Here is a 24,572-nt window from a genome sequence, read left to right as displayed (position 1 = left end):
GAACACGGATGTAATGTTGAACATGAAGGTTCTCCCTGCTTATGTCTATCATATATAAATATGCTCCTCCAGTGTCTCCCAACAATTGATTCAACAAGTCCGATAGTACTAACAGTTTGAAACAGCAGCAAAATATTTGTCACTGTGCTTTATTTTCAGACTTTTTAAGTGTTAGATAGTAAACATTTGTTTAAATTGAAACTCCACGAGTGTGTTTGCATGTATAGTTAACAGCAACTCAAAATAAAATGATTAAAATAAGTAAATAAATGAAAACCCTTTCTGAAGTGGCTTATATACATTTTTAAGTTTTCCGAAGAATAGCAGTTTGAGTTCTGTTAAGAAGTGTTAAGAAGCTCTGTTGTGCAGTTGTTAGATGATTTGACAATGAAGGAACAGTATAGTATGTTCAAGTTACAGAGCTGTATGTGATTTTTCACATATGCTCCACACATAATCGTTTTTCCTCCTTCATGTTGGTGAAAAGGTTTGTCTGCTACAGTTTTCTCACCATCTTTATTCTCTCCTGGGCTGTGTCTCGTTTCCCTCACAGGCGTGGAGTCTGTAGAAAGTGTTCCACGGCTAGACGTCACCTTCACTCCTCTAGACTGTGGGCTGGGCACCCACCTCTCCTGGACCCTCAAGGTGCTTTAGGAGTGCACGCATTTCTTTTCGCCCTGGAAGACTCCCCGGAGGTTCCCTGCGGTAAAAGGCAGCACCTTAACTCAGTGTGCTGTTTTGTACTTAAGTACCTAAGTATATACTCTGTAATTGGAAGAGCAATCCATTTATTTTTAAGTGCAGTCCCCTTCGGTTCCTTCACTTTGTGATTTTTTTCATCGAATGAGCCACACTGCCCAAACCTCAGAGCCAGCAGCCCCAGCCTGAACTCAGAGATGATTAACTGTGAACAGAAACTTGAGGAAGGTCCTGAGGATAGATGGGTATCTTGTGAATATTGAAAATATTGGGGAGGCATTGACAGTTTGTTTTTCAATTTTTAATGGACACATAAGCACTATATGTATTTATAGCATATTAAATGATGTTGAAATAGGCATGCATTGTTAATTGACTAAACTGAGCTAATTAGCATGTGCAGTACCTCATATATTTATCATATTTTTATGATGAGAACCCTTAAAATCTACTCTCTTGAGGTTTTTGAATATACTATATATATTTTTTGGTTTAGTCACCATATTGTATAATAGATTTGAACATGTTCCTCCCTAACTAATATTTTGTATCCTTTGGATAACTTTTGGGCATGATATTCTTGATGGCCATTGAATTGGTCAGCTTTCCTGTTACTGAAACAAAATGCCCAACACTTGCAATGTATAGGAGGAGAGATTTCAGGGGTTCCATAGTTTGCTAGGCAGAAACATCATGGTAGGAGGGCACAGCATGGTGGAACAAAGATGCTTAGTTCATGGAGGCCAGGAAGCAGAGCAGGGGAACAGTGCCAGAGAGAAAGGGGTAGCGGATGAGATGTAGTCCTCAGGGTCCTGTCTCCCAGACAGTCCGCAGGGTGCTATACTAATCTCCTGGGTGTTTCTTAAGGCAATCAAGTTGGTATCAAGGTTAACTGTAACAGTAACAGTGATTATGCTACTGAGATTTGGGGCCTGAAGGGTAGAAATGCAAAGCATCGTACAACTCCCTGGGAAATGTGAAATAATAAAATGGTTCGACCTCTCCAGTGGTGTAGTGCCCCCACTGAGAAACATTGATGTAGATTGCTTTAATCTATGATAAAGAGGGGACACAGAGGAGACTGACCAGTGCCCAGAGTCAGACAGCGGAATCTGACCCTGAGTGTGAGTCTCGTCTCTCGAGTGGGAACCAGTGGGTGGCGAATCTGTGGCATGCATGCGTAGCAGCTGTTGTTACTGAACGCTCTAAAAGGCTCCTGTCACTGGTTAAACACTCAGGTTGTGGTCTTCACGTGGGCACAGATGCACTTTGTTGGAGGAGAATATTCCAAGGCGACTTGGATGGCAGGCGACTTCTTTTGGATGGCAGGCGACTTTCCATATGCATCCTGCTTGGAGTGTTTTTTAAAATCTTGTTTTCTTCATTTTTTACTGGATACAGCTGAGCTTGGTGATTACGATCCTGATGAGCATCTTGAGAATTACATCAGTGAGTTTGAGATTTTCCCCAAGCAGTCACAGAAGCTGGAAAGAAAAATCATGGAAATTCATAAAAATGATCTCAGGTAATATGAGTAGAGACCTGTGCAAATGTTCGAAGTGGGGAAAGATTCTTACTGGGATTGTGTAAGTGTGTGATACAATAATCTTTCCAGTGTATGGGTCAACTGTTTCAGGTGGCAGGGTAGCATATCTGGGTACCCTCAAAGCACCCCAATGTCCCCCATCGATAACAATCTCAGTAATGTGGGGGCTGTTGGGGGGCTGCTTATGAGCCATCGACAGCCATTTGAGTCATCTGTTTCTTATACCTGATTTTCTAACCACCCTGAGATTCTGAAAGTAAAATTTAAGGTAAGTCAGAATACTTTTCAATTGGAATTTTGTGTTGGTGCTATCCCCCTCCTGTGGCCATTGCCAGAGGCATTGACTTGAAGTACAATGGAATCCACTGACAAGGTTCCCTTTGTCAGATTGCTTTCAGTGGGACAGTTTTTAGTGTCTGCTCCCTGTTGACAGCGCTGGAGAGGAAAACGTGAAGGGTGGCAATTGTGGGAGCCTCACACTGAACGGAGCATTCACTAAACACCACGCCTGATTCTAAGCCCATCGCACACCCTGACTTGTTTGATCCTCACAGTGATCTAGGAGCCAGGCGCTCCAGTTGTTCCCACATCACAGATGAAGGACCTGAGGTCACCTACACACAGCTAATGTCAGAGCTGAGGACTGGAAGCAGGCAGTGTGGGTGTGGTGTCCGTGCTCTTGGGCACTGTGTCCCCCTCCAATGGACATAGGTCAAGGGCGTCAAACAAAGCGTGCTGAGGAACCTTCAACTTGGAATTCAGGTGACTCAGATCTTCTAGTCTGCAATGACAATCTAGGTGCTGTGAAAACCACAGATATAGGGAGCAGGGAAGGGGACGTTATCAGGACCCCTGCCTCGGGTCCTGGCCTGTGAGCCACCACTGAGCCAGGCAAATTCAAAAACAGAAATGAGACTTACAGTGGAGAAGCTGAGTCTTGGGTCCTGATCAGTGCTGCTGATAGTAGCGAAGACAAAAGCCCTCAAACACATCTAGTATTTGTTGAATACAATTGTGTGAAGGAATAGGGAGCCGGGGAGCTTTGAAATCATCTAGTGTATTACTGCCTAACACCTGGCATGATGGTACCAGGCAAGGCTGTCAGGGAGTAGGCACTGCTTATCTTGCTAGGGTAGAAGAAACCAGTCCTGGGACCAGGTGCAATTAATTAGCAAGTAACCCACAAGGTCAGCGAGAAGCAATAATTCAGGGGACAGGATTATAATTGGGGTTATGCTGACCTCAGCTGCACATAACTTAGCAGGGCCCCGCCACCTCACAGACCAGGACCTAGGCCTCAGTGACAGCCATTAGCAAAGGAGCAACTCTAGCCCGACTCTGCTAGCTGACACGCCCGTTTGAGTCACACGGCTTTGGCCTCACTCCTGATATAAAACAGCTGAGTTAGGGAAGGCACGAAGCACATGCCACTCATAGCCTGCTAGTACTGGGCAGGGACGTCTGCTACAAAGAGAAGAAATCATTTTGGTAGTAACAGCAAGTGTAGGCGGTGCCTAAGGAAAGTGTTGGTGAAAAGCCGCTTCCGTAACTGGCAGTTATCAAGAAAATAGCGTCACCAGATAGGTAGTTGTCTGGGTGACACGGTGAAGAGGATTGGCACTCCCTACGTGGAGCAGGCGCGCCCTCTTCTGGGTACTTGTAGAAGGGTGTTGTGTGGGCATTCAAAGCCGCAGCATGTTTTAGATTGGAAAAGGTAACCTTTATTCCTAGAGATAATAGATGATTAGACATTGTCTCCTACTTAAATACTTTGTTGAAAATACGTACAACTCTGGGGCCAGGGATGTAGCTCAGTGATTCTGCCACCTGCCTCACAAGTGTCAAAGTCCCGGTTTGATCCCCGGTACAACCCTCAAAACACACACACACACACCCCACTGTTTTTTTTATAATTCAGAGACAAATGCACTAGAGGTAACAATAAAATTCCAGTATTCCAGTGAGGGATCTGTGGCTTTTTTATGGACCACAGGGCAAGACCTACTAGATGGGGGAGTGGCATCCATTGTGCGGCTTGGTAGGAGAGGTCTCCTTTGACCAGGATTTGCAAGCGTTTAAATATTTGGATCATACTAAACATTCACGGAGCACTTACTGGATGCCCAGACGCTGCGCTGGGGGCTTCACCCAGTCTCCCAAACCAGACAGAGCAGACCCTTGCGGTGCTCCCAGTGCAGGACGAGGAAAGCGCAGGCTGACATGGTGAAGGGACTGTCCCTGTTAGTTACCAGTGCTGGGACGCAGGCCTGCCTAACTCTGACATCCACATTCTTGCCCCTGTGCTGAGCCATCATGGGAAACAGGTGGTTGGCTGGCATCTCACGGTGTCATTTTGGCAGTGATGTCTGGGGGTGGATATGGCGGGCTGGAGAGTAGGAGGAGTTGGAAATGTTTGCTCCTAAGATACCAAAGACCCGAAAGAGAATAGGAGGAGAGCAAATTGAAAGAAGAGAATGTTGGGAGACATTATATTAAGACTTGGTGATGCACAGGATTTTGTGAGGATGTGAGTGGATCAAAGGTGATTCCAGATTTTCTTTTAACCATCATGAAACTGTAGAGTGGATACTGTTCCAGCTCCTGAATTTGTGGATATCTCTGAAAATGTCCTCATGATTTTGGGGTCACAGGCAGCTCTGTGAGTCACATGGCTTGTTCAAGGCTGCTGTTTTGAAGCTCATTAGTGCTGCATGATTATTACCCTAGAAAACCCTTGAAGAGGCCAAAGTCGCAGGCCTGGCAGCGGAGCTGGCAGACATAATGTGGCAGCCTTGGGGATACGTCCCTGGGTGTGTTTGCTGGTTTTCCCTGTGCAGTCATGTATTTGATTCAGCCTCTGTGCAGCAGTGAGAGATTTTGGGTCAGGACAGCAAGATGCAGAGAGTAGAACATTCCAGTACAGAGGGAGAGAGGTTTTCTATAGTTGCATGAAAACATCCTCTAGAAGTTGAGCCTGCCCTGGTGTTTAGCGAATCCTTTGCGTGTGGGTCGAGAAAGTGCTGGCCCTGTTTGGGAGCAGGGCCTTCAGTGGCATTGCTCTGCCCAGCCAACAGTGTTGGAACAAAGTCCCCAGTGAAGGAGTCCTGTGAAAGTCCAGATCCAGGCATGTGTCCAACCTCCATGGTGATCACGGGCCTCAGAAGCCTCCTCATAGCAAGGGGGTAATGCAGAGACCTGAGACATTGCTGCTGAGACTTTCGAGAGGACTCCGGTTGGCCTTAGTTGGGATTTGAGAGGTCCTGTCAATAACTGCCTTCTTCCTACCTGCTTTCGGAACCAGTTGAGAAAGAAAACAAAATAGATGGTGATAAAGATGCTCGAACACGACAGGAACGACTGTGATGATTACAGTGAGGGAAGCAGTTTTACCCGTGGAGGGAGGGACCGTCTCACAGTCTTCCCTGAATCATGTAAACTGTAGTCGCACTGTTACTCTGCTCTCTGAGTAAGCGACAAAGCTTCCATACTTAGGAGAGATAGAAGCATCCTTCCCCTGAGGGGCAACACAGATAGGAGTAGGGGAGTTCTTTGGGGAAAGAAGGCGAGAAAGAGAGAAAGATCCTGTGGAATTTTCAGGTGTTTCAAAATACAATAGAAAATTTAGATTTTGGTAAGCATTTCCTTGGGTGAAATGCTTAGTTCCTTTAGCTGTCCAAGATACCAGTGCTGAAGGTTCAAGTTTATGGCTAGATCACCTAGTCTTCCTTAAGTATATCACATCTGTCTTTGGAGCAGAAGACAGTTTGCCTTCAGTTTTGCTGTGGGTCCAAACTGCTCTAAAAATTAAAGTCTGTCTACAAAAAGAAAACACAGGGATGGTGGTTTGGCTCCTGGTAAAGTGCCTGCTCAGCATTTGCAAAGCCCTGGGGTTTATCTCCAGCATCTCAAAAAGAAACAGAAAGGGGAGATGAGGAAGGGAGGGCAGAGATTTCTCCTCTGTCTGCTGCACAGCACAGGGGTAGCCTCCCTGTCCTCAGCACGCCCCCTGGAAGTGGTACATTTATTACAGTCGATGAGCTCGTGTGCGTGCATTATAACTCCCAGAGTCTCCAGTTTACATTACAACTCACTCTTGGTGCACCATCTATGGATTTATGATAACATGTGTCCACCACTATCGTATAAAAAGAAGAGTTTCGCTGTGGTAAACATCATTCCTCCTTATCATCTGTCCCTACAAACCACGACTCTTTATTTTCTCCATCCTCCTCGACTTCTCCAGCATGTCATAGTTGGAAGTTTTCAACATGTAGCCTTTTCCGATTGGCTTCTTTCACCTAGTAATGTACACTTAAGAAGGTTCCTGTGTGTCTTCTCCTGGCTTGACAGCTCATTTCTCCTTATGTCCAAAGACTGTTCCATTGTTTTGATGTAGCACAGTTCTTTTATCTATTGAAGGCCAGTTTGGTTTCTTCCAAGTTGAAAATTACATTTGGTTATGAACGTTACCGTAAACATCTGTGCACAAATGTTCATGTAGACATAAGTTTTCAATTTATTTGGGTAAATGCCAAGGAGCAACTTTGCATTATAATATGGTAAGAGTATGTGTAGTTTTATAAGCAACAGCAAACTCTTTCCCTCGGTATCTGCACCGTGTTGTGTAACTGAGTGAGACTTCACGTTACCCCACGCCCTCACCAGCACATGTGTTGGTGTTGGTAATCCGGATTTGGGCTGTGGTAGTAGGTATGCAGCTCACAAAGCTGTATCTGCACCGAGGTTCTAGAGGCATTTTCGGGACTCTTAAATCCCCGCAGAGACAGACCATTCGCATTGTTGGTCAGACGTCAGTGTAACATCCATTGTCTCTAAACAGCTCCTCTAGCGCAGCAGTACTTAAACATTTTCTACTCTCTGGGCTATGCAGTCTAGTTTACAGCTACTCAACACTGCTTTGGTAGTGAAAAAGGAAACAGAGTCTTCTAAATGAATAGGCTGCAGATGAGTAAAGCTTTATCGCTAAGACAGGTGATGGCCAGATCCACTAATTGATATTCTAAAGGCAGATGGCAAAGAAGGTCTACAATCCATGTGTGCTTCATTCTCATACCTCTAGAGATCATTTTGAAACAAGAGCAATATTTGTTTTAAAACTATGTGTGAAGAATTTTCTCTGAATTTACAGGCTTGACTTTGAGATCCTCACAGTGAAACTGAGTGATTATTCTGCCTTCTTGTGCCCTCCAGTGGTGGAAGGAGCCATTACTTCAATTATGTATACAAACTATATAATGTTTTATATGTGTATCTTGGGCTCTCTTGGTTTCTGTTTTCTACAGCTTTAATCGTAGCTCAGTTAAGATGAACAGCTCATGCTGTTAGTCCTATGGTTCTCAGACAGGGTTAAAGATAAAAATTAGATTGGGTTCTCTGTGAGGAGTCCTAATAAACTCTGGAGGCAGTGGTGGCGAGCCTATGGCACACATGCTGCAGCGGGCTGTGTGTTTTATTTAAAGCTCTAAAAGGTTTGCTGTCGCTGCCCTAGAGTTTCTGCTCTGCTGGTGTTTTCATTTTATCCTCATCGATTCATCTTGTCTGCCTTCGGGCAGCAATACTAACATTAACTTCAGCCATGGATCACCACCTTTTAAATAGTCACGGAGCTCAGTTGGCACTTCCTTGCCCCGGAAAGGCAGAAGCATCATCCTCTTAGTGATCACTGTAGTAATATGGTGAAGTTTGTCCTGGAAGCAGTAGTGACTCTTAGTGTATTTTAAACAAAGTGGTTATCTCCATTCCTCAGACTCTTAGTCTCTGCAAATCATTTGCCATAGCTTCCTAGCAAGGAATTCTAGGTTAAAAACTGTCTACCTTTCTAGAAATAAAGGGTCTTGCTATGAAAAATACCCTCTACCTCATGCTCCTGGTGAACAGAGTACAAGAACCCACAGGCAAAGCTTTTGTCAGTTGTGAGAAGTGTATTATTGAGTAGAAGGCAGAAGGAAGGTTTCCAGGTATTTTACAACCCCAGTCTTTCTTAAGATGTCCTTTCTCTCATCCCTCATCCCTCCTCCTGTATTCTTTTCCTTCCCGAGTCTCTTCCAAAACCCTTAGAGAACCCAATCTCTCTCCCTGATAGGTTATCAAATGCACTTGCATTGTACATTACTGTTTGATATAAAGTCCTTGTTAGAAATAGGAAGGTGCAGCCATTTGGCATCAAATGCTCTTTTTAGATAAATCTGCATTATGTGGCCAGGATTCAGGGACCTTTCTAGAGAGGGATGGGCCAGGGGCAAAGGATGTGCACTTTAGAATCATTAACATACAGGTAAAATCAGGCTAAAGTGACCGGGAGGGGAGCGAGCAGAGTCACCAGAGTGCAGCATGGCTGTGAAGGAGAGCGGTTGTACGGAAAGTGGAAGTCATTCATGACTGGCTGCATCCTCTGGTCATCCTTGACATGTGACTCTTACAAGCCAGAGGGGATGTCCCTGAGCTTCTGTGCGGACTCAGTGATGTATGTCCATCCGTGACCCAGCTGTACACACATGCATCTTTCCTTTGATCTGTCCGTGTAACACATGGTTATTGGAGGGTGGCCCGTGTGGGGAAGGGTGGGGGTGCAGCAGCCTTCTGTGGCTTCACTTGAGCTGGGACCTCATGCATGGCGAGATTTTATCTAAAAATAATGTCCAAAGGAGTGATTTGATTTTTGAGGAAACCTACACCTGCTATCCAGAGCCTTTGATTCTCAGGGTGTCACTAGTTCAAAACAAAGCAAACTGCACTTAGTACACTAGAGGGACTTTTAGAGTCCAAGGTGTGGAGTCATAAAATGACAGTCCTTGGGCTGTGCTCCAGCCTAGACATGTGTCCTTTAGGCCAAATAATAGCTTTTTAAAATGGCACCAGTTGCCATAAAGGTCCAGTGGGACTTGCAGGTGGGGGATTTGGTGGCACCAGTCAGTGACTGTCCCGTTTGAGACTTCTTTCTCTGCACCACCCCCCTGCTCAGCCCCTTTAGCACTTTGCCTCCATAGGTATTGAGTTTGTGATCAGCGACTGCTGTCTTTGACAGATACAGAAGCAGAGTTCCGGGACACTGACTTGCCGGAGGCCGCACGACTCGGGATCTGTAGAGCTCCCCCTGCATCTTCTCATGCAGTGCTCTGACAACTTTCTGCACAGCTGCTGTCCTTTAAGTCCTGGCCTCGGGTGGTGTAAGGGCATTGTCACTGTTTCCTGATGGCATGGGAGTTATCCAAATTTGCAGTATGTTATTTCACGCTCTGCACGGAGATGGTCCCTAAGGTCCATAAGAAAGAGGTTTGAAACAAATAATCTCCGTCTCTAAGTAAAAAATGGAAACAGACAGCGGACTTTCACTTCTAGTTAGTGTATAGAAAAGTATGCTTTATTTATCTCTCCTAACTTCGAGATAGCACTACAAACAAGGTAAACTACAAAAGCATAGCTTTGCACCCATCAGAGAGCTGAGGATGCAAAACAAAACTTAAATGTACCAAAATCCAGAGTGTCCTTTGGACGAGAAACTCACAGGTGCTGTCCTTTCAGTGGGTGAGGGGAGGAGGGGGTGTGTTACAGACGGGGACAAGGCGACAGGGAGGAGAGTGGTCTCGTGATCTCCAGAGGGCAGCGGTGAGGCTGAAGAGCATCAAGTCTCCTCACAACCCTCAGGTTTGGAGTCTGTCTGAGTCTTGTGGGTGCTAAGACCCCACACCCTGCTGCAGGGCCAGTCCAGAGCAATCACACATCTGGAGCCAACGGTGTGGAAAATTTAAAGCTGTCCCAGAGTGAAATCTGGCTAAAGTTTCAAGGGGACACTGTCTTGCCGGAGGCCGCAACACTCACAGTGAGAATTGCACTGTTCAGAAGGCGAATATGATGTCTGTTTTCTGCCCCCAAGTTTAACGCTGGAGCTTGTAGGTCCACATGAGTGAAGTGAGGCCCGAGCTACCTCCTTTCCCACCAGCTATGCTCCAAGCTTGCTTACTCATGGCTGGTGAAATCCATACCTAATAATTTGCGTTTATTCTCCGGGTGCTGCATATTTGTGCTCTAGTATGTAGCGTGCTAACAAGGGATCAGTAGGAGAGAGATTATTCCTTTTTGGTTAAAGTGCTCAGGACCAGGAACATGGAGATACATAACTAAATACAAAATTGCTTGTCCTCCTCCAATCTATTAGAAAAACACATCTTTGGAAAATTGCTATCTCTTAAAAACTAATTCAGCTAATCACGGTCTTTACCTCTGAGTGTCTCATTAATCTTACCAGAACATTTCCTGGGGCAACATTTAAAGGATAGAAAATCTTTATTTTCCATTACCAAAGCAAATGTTTGCTAGAAACAAATGTTCAGTGGGAGACTTGAAGAAAGAAGTTCTGTTTAATTTCTCCCAGTCATTAAACGGTTTCTTCTTCGGTAAGTCAGGGACCCTTGGGGTCTCTGCCTTTTCTCCTTTGGCTGATTCCCTCGCCTGCTCTGAACCTTTGCGGCTCACCTTCTTCTGGTTATGACTTTGGGTTAAGTGCTTAGCCAGTGAAGACCCGCAGTCACACCCAGAGCCAGAGGCACTGACGTGAGGGTCTTCATGCTGGGGACGAGCACTCTGCCTGGCTCTTCCACTCACTGTGGGGTTTCCGACTGCAGTCGTGTGGGGCTCCTCTTCTGATGGTGCGGAAATAGGAAAGAAATACTGAAGTCACATAGAACCAACAAAAGACCCCAGATAATCAGAGCCACCTTGAGTGAGAAGAACGGAGCTGGACACCACACACTACCTGCCTTCAAAATGTACCGCGAGTGTCATAACCAAAATGTCGTGGTACCAGCACCAGAACAGACATGTAGAGCAGTGGAACAGAATAGAGAGACTTATTTTCAACAAAGGTATGAAGAACGTGCAGTGGGTAACAGTCTCTTCAACAAACGCTATTGGGAAAAGTGGGTATCCACATGCAGAATGAAATTAGATCCACACCTTTCACCATACATAAAAATCAGCTCAAAATGGATTCGATTTAAATTTAACACTCCAAACTAGGAAGCATCTCTGACTTTTAATAGCTTAGTTTTGTAATTCTCATTTCTGAAGGCCATAGAAATAGCCATGCAGTGCTTCTTAATTTATATCTGGATTCTTCTGTTGAAACTGGTATTTGTGATATTCGCCCATCTAATTGTGTGTGGCTTTAATTAATTTACTTTCATGGCTGTATAGGGATCCATCATCTACTTGTTCTGTTCTGTTGGTAAACATTTGAATTGTTTTCTGTTTTTCTCTCATATATTTTCTGGTGCAACATGCTCTAGTTTCGGATGCATATATAACTCAGTTTTGGAGTAAACATATTTGGTGCTGTAGATAATGCCAGAGAGTTAGTTTTCCACAGCAGTTCTATGAAATTGCTTTTCCACAGCAGAATATGAGGACTGCTTCTGCTGTACAACTTTACTAGTGCTTTCTTGTTAATCTTTTTAATCTTAGCTACCAGATGCATATGTTACTCATTTCCATAGTTTTAACTTACATTTTTTTGAACAGAAAGAAGTTAAGCATATTTTCATGTAGTTGTTAGTAGTATATATTTATTCTTTAAGTATCTTTCAAGTCTTTTACCCCCTCTTATGGGATAATTGATGTTTTAAAAGCTTCTGCTCCTTACTGATTTATAGGAGTTGTACAAAGTATTCTTGATAGGTATCCTCACTTTTGCACATTGAGGGCACCCTTTCCCACATGGTGGGTTGCTTTTTGCACCTGGTGGCATCTCCTGACAAACAGATGCTTGAGTTTAATGCTGTTGGGTGTGATTATAATTAGGAAGTGCAGGGAAATGGTCAGAAAGAGACCACCCAGGGATGGAAAATTACCCATTTTCTACCTTAGTCTGGTTTTCCTTGTTACAACAAATGACTGAGGCCAGGTACTTGATAAACAAGAGGCAAATTTAATTCTCAGGTCTGGAGATCCAAGAGCAGGGCCACTGCTCAGCTGTGCTGAAAGCCGTCTAGGGATGTGACATGCTGTGCTTGGCACCGTGATGGGAGAGTGTGCAGGAGAAACCACCGGCCAGCGAGACCGAGCGCCAGAGATGCTCAGATGCTGCTCTTCCTGGGACGGCCGGCTCTCACACGACACAGGATCCCCATAGGGCAGTGCACCCAGTGACCTCACTCTCTCCCTCCAGCCCCGCCTCCTGAGGCCCCCACAGTCTTTCACACCGCACCCTGGGAAGACCAAACTTCTGGGGATGCACCCACATCCTTTCCAAAGCAGGGTGCTGTCCAGCATGGACCTCCCACCATTAACCTGTTCTCAGACTGGGTGGGAGAGTATGGGGGACTTTAAAGTCAAAGTTGAATTTTAAGAATAGAATGAAAAAGATGCTGAAAGTTTAGCATATCATGGGAGTAGCCAGTTCTCTGAAGGAGTCCTTAGTAGAGTGTGTGTGTGTGTGTGTGTGTGTGAGAGAGAGAGAGAGAGAGAGAGAGAGGGAGGTAGGGAGGGAAGGAGGAGCTCCCTGTTTGGATTCAATCAATACATTTATTTTCTAATGAAAGCTTAAATATTGCAAGAACTTTGAGAGAGCCATAGAGCAAAAAATTCCCATGTACTTTGAGACAACTTTTATTAATTACCTTTTCCCATCTCTGCCAATGTAGTCGATGCTCTTCTGAATCTGTTGGTGCTTTTTTAATGTCTATGTCTTAAAAAGAAAATATTCAAAGAAAGGGCCAAAGATAGGATTTGTTGGATTGAAAAAACTCATAATAATGATCAAGATACAGAAAGATTTTCAATATATATTTGGGTACTACAGTGAAATTTAAAATACCCAAACTGAAGAAACCCCAAAAAACGGCAGAAGGACTTTCTTTTCCTAAAGCAAACTTTAGAGCTTATTTCTCATGAATATCCGGTAAGGTAACAATCCCTTCCTTCCCCAAACCCCTGCGGATAATAGAAAAGACACTCAGCAGAGCCTAGGAGAAAGAATCCCTTCAGTCAGAAGGCCAAAGACATCTGTGGAAGAAAGGCCCAGAGAGGCCCCAGGCCAAGAACATCCAAAAGGCAGCCATGGTCCCCGGTGCTCTGGGCTCCAGATACACAGAGCAGTCATCAGGGACCAGCACTTGCATGTGGTGCGCTTGGGCAGCTTTTACCCCTTCCTCTGGTTCAAGGGCAGCAGCAGGCCTGAGGCTCCCCACATGGGAACAAGAAATTTACCAGAAGGAACTGGAGACTTCATCTCAAGTCAGGTTACCAGTGTTCCTTTCTGAGTGGCATCTCTCACCCTTCCCCACGACTACCGGAGGCCACTCTGTTAAACAGTTGTATCAAAGACAAACACTGAACCAAGAATCACCAGACACTCAAGGAAACATCAAACCAGTGAGCAAGAGACCGTGACTCAGCCCTCCAAAGCAGATTCATGGAGCCAACAAGGTTGGACTATCCACACGGTGAACAGGCATCCTTAATAAGAGAGGAGGACTTTGATGCTCATGAAACAAGAACGTGTTTCTATTTCAAGACCCCAAAAATATGACAGGAAATGAAATGCTTAATTGATACTTAAAAAGACTTCAGTGAGATGCAAAGTAGAATGCACACAGCCGAAGAAGGGATTGGCAAGCCAGAGATTTGGATTAGAAAATAACTTAGAAAGTCTTGCCAAAAGACAGAATCGAAGGGTGTTCCTGGGCATATTGGAGCAATATTTCAGTCAATTAAGAGCACAGGGAAGATCTTGAAAGGCTCTTGGGAGGAAGTAGGTGAGGTTCTGTCTTGGTTTAGAGGTAAGATGACTCTGGGTGACTTAAAGGAATTAGGGGGAATTCCATCTACACAGTTGGGGTGGAAATAGATTTAATATTGAAAGATAATTTTACATTCTGAAAAATAAAAGTGAATTCCTATTGCTTTCCATAGCAAACTCTTCCTGGTTGTTGAAACCCTATAATTATGTTTGGGGAATGGTTTGGATTCTCCATGTGTGTGAGATATAATGCTGGTCAAAGCAAGGTCTCTGAAATATTGTTTATTTCAGGTGTAGAGGTCAGTGCTCAGAGGACTTCATGGTCATCTATATTTGTAGTCCTTTTTCCCTGTGTGGCCAAGATGTTGTTTACCACTCTAGAGGTTAGCACTAGCTTAGTGCTAGTAGTGGTTGAGATTTCCTTTCAAAATCCAGGGCTTTCCATGGAATGTCTGATCAGTTCTTTGCGACCTGCAGAGCTGTTTGGGCTTGGTGGTGGGGTAACAGAACTCCCCAGTCTGTACGCTGAGCAAGAAATAATGCCATTTACATTGGATAATCTTTTTAAATGAATAGAAAAGAACAGATACTGAATTTTGTTTTGTATTAAGATTGAATTTGCAAGGGCCTACTTATTGGTAACTTGATAGCCTTAGTTAACCATATGGTCACAGAGTACTGGGATTACACCTGGGTGTGTCATGGAACAATTAGGTAAAGTTCATGAGTTCAGATTTCCTAGCAGTTTCCTTGTAGTGAGAAATAATGATTAGCTTTACCGATTACTGTTTTTGTATGGATTTTTTCCCATTTTTAATTTAATGTTGCTTGTTTTATTGATTGAAGGGATTCCATATTTCTGTTTTTCATTTTAACTCCCTAAACGTTTTGTGTGTGATTTTAGAGGCCAGAACCCACCGGTTGCTGAGTTTAACTTACTCCTGAAAGCTCACACTTTGGAAACCTACGGGGTAGATCCTCACCCATGCAAGGTAACTATGCCACAACAGGTCGTGACTGTTTTGTCCCGAAGAGAATGCATCGGTGTGAATGCCAGGCAGAACCTCTCAAGGGATTTCCACAGCCCTTTGCCCAGCTGCTGGTTAGAAGGGACAACGTGGGCTGCATTCGTGTGTGTGAGGAGTCAGTTTTCTCCGGGAGCCTGGCACTTGCTCACTCACTGATGGCCGTGTAGCCCACAATTCCCTAAGTTAGGAGACATCGGTGTATGCATCGATTAGATGGTTTTCCTTTGGAAGCTGGGAGATCTCAGTGCATTTTCAAGGCCACTGCTGGTGAGAATGCATTCTTTAAACATGGGAAAGCGGAAGGAGAACAAAAGAAAGGTTTAAATTACACTGTGGCATTAGGAGCTCTTTTATTTGTATGATTTGACAGTACTTTTCTCAAGGGTGAAACACATCCCCTCTTACAGAAGCTCCATTCTGAAGCTGCTGGTTTGGAATTCTGGGGATCCATTTCAGAAATCTCTCTCTTTATCAAGATCCTAAGGGGATGATGCTGTGCATACACTTTCCAGAAATAATTGATGCAAGCAATGTTCTCCTTTGCTTTTTTTTTTTTTTTTTTTTTTTTTTTTTTTTTTTTTTTTTTTTTTTTTTTTTTTTTTTTGGTACTGGGGATCTAACTCTGGCCCTTTGCAGGTGGCAAAACCACTGAGCTAAATCCCTGGCTCTCCTTTGCATATTTTAACTGTGCATCAACCAGACACTAGCACTAATTCTAAACGAAGTATTTATATGAGTCAGGCTCTTAGAGATGAACATTTATTTACCCAGATCAGCTTGCTAGCTAAGTACCAGGTCTTTACTACAAAGCTCAGGCTTCTTATTAAAAACCCCTGGGCAGCTTCATAAACACCTACTGCCCAGAACCACTGCAGCCCATTCCCTCAGGACCTTGGGTAGAGGACCAGGCTCCCAGGTGATGCCAGTGTATGGCCAAAGAGGTGGCACTTGTCCATCGTCTTGTTTTGCCTCCACAGTTGTTAGAGAAGATTTTCCAGATTCCCTTGCCACTAATGGTGTAGATCAGTTTATTCCAGTTATTGATTTTGATTTTATCCAGCAGTTTAAACCTCACTGTTTTCATTTATTGCTTGAAGACTGACTTCTTTTTGTTACTATTCTCTGGCCTTCACTTGATTTATCCATAAAAGCTTAGTGTTCCTGGTCTAGGCTGGAAGCAAAGTAGGCTTTTCTGGGCGTATTTTAATACTGAAGTTACCAGAAATCCTGTGTGGATTGAATGTGTTGTAGAAAATATGAATAGCATTCGTTTCATTGTATTCAATAAGTTGCAACCAGTGGCAACCAAGAAGAGTTTGCTCATACTGCAGAGCAGCTCCGGGACACAGGCAGCCCACAGTCCATTGTTTGAAAATAGACAAAGTATTGGCATAATCCATCTTTTTCCAGGAGGTTCCTGGGGGGCCGAAGGTCTATTCTTTCTGAAAGGGGTAAGCCACGTAATCCTGGGCCTTGCCCACAGTAGAAGTCCTGCACTTAAAAGTTCCACTTTCGGAGGCTTCATTGTTACAGTCACTGGAATTGACCTGAATTTAACCCAGGATGAAGATGAATAAGTGTGCCATTTATCATTTACTTTATTTTCCTCAATTCAAGCAGGTTTCTATTTCTTTTTTTTCAGGATTCGACAGGAACAACAACATTTTTAGGATTCACTGCTGCAGGCTTTGTGGTATTCCAGGGAAATAAGAGAATACACTTGATAAAATGGTGAGTTCTTTGGAAAACTGGCTTACCACTTTCCTTAATATCTTGTTACCCTTCTCTTTGATGTGTGTGTGTGTGTGTGTGTGTGTGTGTGTGTATTTGCACGCGTGCATGCGCAGTGCCAAGCAGAATGTCTAATACCTGTTTCTTTACCTTGGAGCTTTAAGATAAGGAATCCATCACCTGTGAGTGGAACCCAATCTAGATAGCCCTTCATGAGGAATTGGATTTGTCAAGCTGAGAAGTCACCTCCAAGGACCTGGGCTTGGGGGCTCTGATTTCAGTGTTTTGTCACCAGAAGCTTCTGCTGACCTGGCCGAAGAGGGGACTCAGTATAGGCCAGGGTCCATGGTTGCTGAATCACTTCCCTCTAGATCCCACCCAATAGGGTCCCACCACCTTTCAGTACCAGGCTTCCAGCACATGGAACTTTGGGGGTGTCACACTAGGGCAGTGCTTCGGAGCAACTCAGGCTCTACTCTTTTTTTTTTCACTCACTTTCCTCCACTCTCCTCTTCTATTGAATCTTTGGTGCAAAAGCACCCTTTGTTATCCAGAATATCAGGGGAAATTGCTTTTGGCAAAAAGTAGCAACCATGTCAACCCAGAATGGCTCACCAGTAAGAGGATTGGTGCACAAAGCCAAATTCTAGAACTGGATCAGTTGAACTCATCTGTGAACTTAATGCCCAACACCTCATAAAAGATTCACACATGTATCCAGATCACAGAGGAGAGAAGTCTCTTCCATGCGTCTCCTTTTAAAATAAGGATACCTTTTTCAGAATCCAGGGAGACTTCCTGTCTATTTAGTTGGACAGAATTGAGTCACATGTGCTTACTTAAGGTGATCCTTACTGATCAGAATGGGAAGTCCGTGTCTGTACTGGGACATCATACTGTTCCCTTGTGGCTGGGCAGAGCACAGTCTGCGTGAACACATGTGAGGGACAGTGAAGTCTGGGTTGTGTCGGTGAAGTAGGAGGGTCGGTGGCGAGGGCTCTGTCTCCATTCACAGGTTCTGCATAACTCATCATTTCGCTGTGGAGGGAGGAATGTTGATGATCACACATGCATCGGAATAGTTCTTGTAAAGGCTTAATCTTATTCATCTACAACTTGATAATCCTGTTCATCTGCAACTTGACTTAGTCCCTTTGTCGTGGCCACTGAAAGGCTTGTGCCCCGGGATTTACAAGATTGTGGGCTTGCCCTGAAGGCTCAAGTTCTGAGTCCTTGGCTGTGAAGCTCTTGATGGGTGTATTAGTTACCTTTCTCTCACTGCTGAGACAAAATACTGGACACCCAAAGTTAAAAGGGAAGGTGTGTATTTGGCTTACAGTTTGTAGAGGTTTCAGTCCATAATCAGCTGGCTCCAAGTCTTGGAGGGCAAACGAGCATTGCAAAGGAGAAACAGCGTGGTGTACACAGGCAGCAAAGGTAACAAAGGGGAATTTAACAGGGTCTCCCAGCCCCTTTTATCTAAGTCAGACTACTTAGGGCAAAAAGCACTCACACCCTTAATCCTAGTGCCCTTGAGCCTAGCATTGCATCATGAATCAGTTCCAGCTTCACACACTCTAGATCAAGCCTTTGACTACATGATCATTTGTCTTTGGTTGCCTTGGAAGGAGATGGAGGAAAACGAATGAAATAATGGGCATGAGAGTGCTTTGGAGACCTGATGCAATTTGTGAACTAAAGTGCAGTGGGGTGGGGGCTGTTATCTGGCTTTTTTTCCTGTATTTTTAGTGCCTTGCAGAAATGCTCCGATGCTAATCACCTGTGGTCCATTCCAGACTAGCTTTCCTAGGAGTTCCTGCGGACTTTGGGGATCATGGGCGATTTGAGGCTTCCCCCATCCTAACCTAGGACTTCAGAGGGCTCTGCATCAGGAGAACAATGACTTGGATAATGATGTTTAAACCTGCTTTAAACCACAGAATTCTTTCCTTTGGTCTGAGGTTTAGGCAAAGCTAGAAGTATGTTAGAGTGTCAGGTTTCTGAATTGCTTAAACCCGGCGTAGTTATGTTGGAACCTGGTGCACCTCAAATGCAGGTTAGTTTCAGTATTTTCCTTCCCTTGATGTTATTTTTTCTGAAAAGGTGGAGTGGAGACAGATAATCTCTGGACCACTTGTTTTCAGCTTTGCCTCTTATCTGTGACTTGCTCATGCTACTGCTATGGTGTTGGTGTGAAGACCCTGTCTTTCCTGACCTCTTCTGAGGTGTATGCGTTTGTAACACTAATGGAGATATTGCTAAAACACATTTTCTTCTTATGTCCCTCCTAGTTATATGTTTTTAAATCCAGCTTTGTCATTCTGGCAAATCCTCTTTCCGAGTTGAAACGGGTTCAAGAGACTTTACTATTCCAGGTTCCCCAGAAGCAGAGGCAACACTGGTGTCCTAGGAGTGACAGCCATGCAATACAAATAAAATTATCCCCTCCACACACATTCTCTCACCCAAGAGGCATCTGGGACCTACATTCCAGGAAGCTTGTACTAGAACAGCTCCTTGAGATAAAACCTGAAGTCACCCTTTCAACCACAATTTGTCATTTACCAAGTTGTTCTCACAATTCTGAACATTTCTTTGTGTAACAAAACAATTCTTTGTAAACAGGAGAGCAGGAGTGAAAAATTTGCAGTGTGGTATATGAGCTTCTCTGAGCTAGATGTGGATGGATGAGAAAGTCAGGTGCTTTCAATCCATATTTCATTAACTCAAGCTGAGATAATCACATTCCTCCAGCCTTGAAATGTGAGCAGGTCAATTCATGTTTTGGTTGTTAATGTTCACAAACACTCCCGAACTCCTTGAAGAAAGATGTAGCCTAACCACAAGAAATGGGAGAAGTAATGTTGAATTGTCTACAAATCCTCTGTTGGGAAAAAAATTGGTGTGTAATTTACTTGGGGCTTTTCATTGCTCATTAGACTTTTTTTTTTCTTTTATTGAGTTTATTGGTACATTTTAGGTATACAGTTCAGTTACATTCATTATCGGGATCTTGTACCTTTAAGTGACAGGTCTTGGTTCTCATTTTTTCCCCTTGTCCCTGCCCTCCCTTCACCCCCTCCTCCCGTCCCCATTTACAAACACTTTATTTCCATTTTTTCATTTTCTCACATTTTTTCTTTTCCCTTATTACCTTTCCCCCACCCTTCCCACTTTCCTTACACCTTTAGCCCTTTCCTTCCTATTTCACATGGTCAATTATCTCATTAGGATCTTAAGTACTATTATAGCTTTTCACACCATAGAAATATTCGGTATTTACACGTGTGACTTATTTATTTCACTTAGGAGTATTTCCTCAATATGTATCCATTTTTCTATGAATGACTCTAGCATCTCATTCTTTATGGCTGAGTAGTACTCCATTTTATGGAAAAACCACATCTTCTTTATCCAGTTTCCAACTGATGGGCAAATGGGCTGTTTCCAAGATTTAGCTATTACAAACTGTGCCGCTATAAACATGGGTGCGCATATATCACTTGTTTCATTGTGATCTGTTGGGCACTTGTGAGGCAGCAAGTTCCTGTGGGAAAGCCAGGTACTTTGGTTAGCTGTCACTTTGTTTTTCCTTCTCACCTAGAGATTTTCTCTTCTCAGGCCAGATGTCTGCAAATTGAAGTTTGAAGGGAAGACATTTCATGTGATTGGCATGCAGAAAGAGGTCAGGACTGCTTTCCTTACTTATTGTTGTGTGTGCATGTGTAAGTGTGTGTGCATGGGGGAAATTCAAGAGTAAAATATGCCCCCAAAGACTGGCATTTTTGAGTGTGATGATAATGGAAGCTAGAGGCCAAAAATATTTTAGAGGTAAACAAATAAACACTGGATTGCACAAGTATAAAGTAGGTGAGCAATGCTGAGTGTACAGCCCTGGGTACAAAATGGGTGGGATAAACATGAGGAATAAAAGAGAAATCTCCTCTGTCTCTTTATGCCCAGGTACAGTAGTATGGCACAAATGCAGAATGAGACAGAGCTAGGTATCAGCCAGCGTGTGACAGAGTGTTATAAACCATCTGTAAGCTACAAGAGTCTGAAAACAAAGAGGTTACCAGATAAAGGTGGAGGTTTTCCAGGGAATGCATTCGAAGATGACATTAGTGAAATACTGAGCTTCAAGGCTAGCTTTGAAGTTTGCAGATTTCCTTGATCAGCTCAATTACTATTTACTGAAGCATTGAAAATAGTTTTTAAGAGCGATCCTAGTCTGATAGAAAGGTAGATAGAAAGGAATTGAGGCAGGGAAGTAAGCAACATAGGAGGCACCCCGCTGTGGCCAGGTGGGTTCAGTTCTGCTTACTGAGAGCTGGAGCAGAAGTGTGAAGCTGCGTTGCATGAGAAACAGGGCCCAGATAGACGCGTGATGTCTGCAGCGGGTGAGTGGCGGGTACCATTTCCACCATACTTCAGATCTGTGGGCAGGAGGCAGGGTACAAGTAGGCGAATACCTAAAGGAAAACATCAACTGTGTTGAACATGCTCTTTCTTGTTTTATTCTTTTTTATTAGAAAAAAGCCATGTTGGCATTCCACACATCAACACCAGCTGCCTGCAAGCACCTCTGGAAGTGTGGGGTGGAGAACCAGGCCTTTTATAAGTAAGGAGCTTTCATTCATTTAATGATAGCTTTGAAAGGCACTCGTGGGGCCCTTTATGCTTTATAAATGGCCGTATATTCATTTCTTTTAAAAACAACTTTTTATTATATTTAAGCGAATTATATGTTCAGTACATTATTTGGTATGACTGAAGATGTTGGCATGATCAAGTCCTAAGCTCTGTGTTGGGTGTTTCATCACTGTGGACTATTTTTTAAAGTTGTTGTTTCCATTGAATAAGTCATAAAATCTATTTCTGGTCTCTGGCCCCTCAGAAGCAGATCTTTTGATGGAGTTTAGTACAAGTGGTTTTTAATTTTTAAATCGTCAACAGGTTTACCTGAGGGGGTGTAAGGAATCGAGGCAGGGAAGCAAGCAATACAGGATGCATCCTACTGTAGCCAGCTGGGTTCAGCTCTGCTAACCTCTGGGGACTGGGTGCCATGCATCCCACAGATGGGAGAGACAAAGCTGTTTATCTACCATTCATTTGGTTGAGGATTGCTTTGGGGCAGAGTTATATTCTCTGGCACTGGCTTACTTGGAGTCTGGGTTGAATGCGCCCTCACAAGGGAGCTTGGTCACAGACTCGTGTGTGTTGGCAGTGACAAGGCTTCAGGACAAGGTTCACTGGTAAAAGGTCATCAGGAAGGTAGGACCATAGGAGTCTGGGCTAGATAGGACTGCAGAAATCACTCTGGATGCACCTAGGTTTCCGAAGAGGTCCACAGTGAGGCTGTGTCCATAGGATTCCACCTTCTCCTCTGTGAGACCCACTTGCTGCATGGGAGAGCAGTGGTAGGGAATGCAGTCAGGAGCTAGCACTGCCCTGGAGCTCATCCTGGTGGCTTTTACTCAGTTTCCCCACACTGAGATTCTTCCTTACTCTTAGACTCATCTCACTGAAAACAGCTGAGTCTCTGAATCTCCTGAACTTTGGCCATCAGGAGAGAACAATGACTTGGATAATGATGTTTAAACCTGCTTTAAGCCACAGAATTCTTTCCTTTGATCTGAGGTTTAGGCAAAGCTAGAATATGAAGATGAAAATAGAGACACTGTGGTCCCAGATGGGGTCTGATCAGAGACTAGATATTGGAGACTTTCACTCATTGCTCACAGCTCCTCAGAAGCTGGGGTGACAGAGGCTCAGTTTGCCTGGGACTTTCCCTGGGTTGCCATTGAGAGTCCTGTGGCCCAGAAACCCCTCACTACTGAACCTTAGTGGGAGCATAGTTTGAAAACTAGATGAGACTTCCATGAACTCCTAAGTGTCTAGCGTGGTGGGAAGTAGAGTTGTGGATTAGTGACTGACCCACAGCCAGCACCAGCCCCAGGGCTCTATGCTGCCTGTTAAAGGATTGCTGGCCTTGGAGATGCCAGTGTGTCCAGAGTGCTCTGACTGCAAGGTACAGAAGCAGAAATGCAGTTTGACACTTTCCACCTTTAATCTGAATCTAAGGTTTTTTGTTTTGTTTTTTTAAAGAAAGAAGTAAAATTATTTTTATTTGAGAGTGCTATGCTAGTATACCTAAAGAACTCCCCAAAATTCATCGTATTTGCAGGATACAAGATCGACATACAAAATGCAATTGTATTTCTCTAGCCTAGTTATAAAAAATAAAAATAATATTTATAAAGCAATTATATTTAAAAAAATATCAAAAAGAAAATATTTTAGAATAAATTTAACCAAGGAAATATAAGCCTTTACATTTGAAAACTAAAAATTATTCACAGAAAATTTAAAATATCAAATTAAATGTGTAAATAATGTTCATGTTTTAAAAGATTTAATGTTATTAAGATGTGTTAAATGCATGTACCAACTTCACAAAATAAACTATCATCATTTAGTATTAAGATGCAGTAATACATTTTTTTAAAGAAAACAAGCGAGTAATATTTCCTAAATTGACCAAATATTACAACAAATTGGTCAGCAGATTCAAGCAATCCTTAGGAAAATCCCAGTGGCCTTTTTATAGAAACAGAAAAGCTGATCTTAAAACTCATATAAATATATAAGGTACCTCATGCTGGAAAAACTGGATTTCAACATGCCAAAGATTAAAATTAGACCATGTCTTTCACCATGCACTAAACTAAAATCAAAGTGGAAACATTAAACCTGCTTGAAGATAGGTTAGATAGGACTCTTCAAGACATTGGCATAGGAAAAGACTTTATGAGCAAAACCTCAGTAGAATGAAAACTGTTAGATGTCCCTTGTCTCAAGATGGCTGCCACATGAAGCAGGAGCCTCCTTCCCATAATGCTCTGCTCCTTAAAATGGCTTCCACATGGAATAGTGGCCTCCATGTTAAATATGGTTTCTCCTACCAAGGGACACCCTTCTTTCTTAAGGTTTTTTTAAAAGTATTTAAAAAATTGAAATTAATTTACATGTTATAAAATTTACCCCTTTAAAGTATACAATTCAGGAGTTTTTCATATAGTCCACATTATCCAACTGTCGTCATAATCTAATTTCAGAACAGTTTTCTCACTCCTGAAAGAAGCTTTATACCCATTAGCAGTCATTTGCTAGCTTGTGGCTATCACTAACCTATGCTCTGTCTTTATGGATTTGCCTATTTTGGACATTTTCATGTACGTGGAATTATAGACCATGTGTCACTTTGTTCCTGGCTTCTTCCCATTGGCATAATATGCTCAAGCTTCATTTATATTGTAGCGTGGGTTAGGGTTAGGGTTAGGGTAACTTCATTCCTTTTTTGGTTGAATAATATATTCCATCAGATGGATTCACATCATTTTGTTTGCCTATTCATTAGGTGATGGGCACTTCAGTTTTTCTCTCTTAGCAGCTATTAAGAAGAATGTTACAGTGAACATCCACATAGAAGTTTTGTGTTTCTTTTGGTACTGGTGATCAGACTCGGGACTTTGTGCTTGCGAGGCATGCAGCAGCACCACTAAATCCCCAGGACCCCTCGTATAAATTTTTGTGTGAACAGTTCCTCTGGATTTATATCTCAGAGTAGAATTGCTGGGCCATACAGTAACTCTGTATTTAGCTATTTGAGGATCTGTTTTTGGAGTCTAAGGTTATGGAACTCCTCCATTCCTCTTTTGATCAAATAGTTGGGCTCTGTCAAAAGACAGATTCGCAGCATTCAGTTAGTTATTTTCAAGGAATCTTTTCTCACAAATGAGGGAGTTGCTAA

General features: G+C 43.3%; 1 protein-coding gene across 2 annotated transcripts in view; it reads left to right on the top strand.

Annotated features, from left to right (window-relative positions):
- Frmd3 (FERM domain containing 3) overlaps positions 1 to 24,572 on the top strand; it is a 129,692-nt gene that overhangs the window by 47,876 nt on the left and 57,244 nt on the right. For both annotated transcript variants that reach the window (XM_019208771.2, XM_010632903.2), the window contains exons 6-10: positions 2,101 to 2,224; positions 14,905 to 14,992; positions 16,671 to 16,759; positions 20,381 to 20,444; positions 21,292 to 21,380. In XM_019208771.2, coding sequence (XP_019064316.1) covers positions 2,101 to 2,224; positions 14,905 to 14,992; positions 16,671 to 16,759; positions 20,381 to 20,444; positions 21,292 to 21,380 — 454 coding nt within the window. The remainder of the gene's footprint in view (positions 1 to 2,100; positions 2,225 to 14,904; positions 14,993 to 16,670; positions 16,760 to 20,380; positions 20,445 to 21,291; positions 21,381 to 24,572) is intronic.

This window comes from Fukomys damarensis, unplaced genomic scaffold, assembly GCF_012274545.1.
Source record: "Fukomys damarensis isolate Sample0158 unplaced genomic scaffold, DMR_v1.0_HiC HiC_scaffold_4, whole genome shotgun sequence".
NCBI lineage: Eukaryota > Metazoa > Chordata > Mammalia > Rodentia > Bathyergidae > Fukomys > Fukomys damarensis.
The sequence above is the reverse complement of the archived record's forward strand: the minus strand, read 5'-3'. Positions and strand labels throughout refer to the sequence as shown.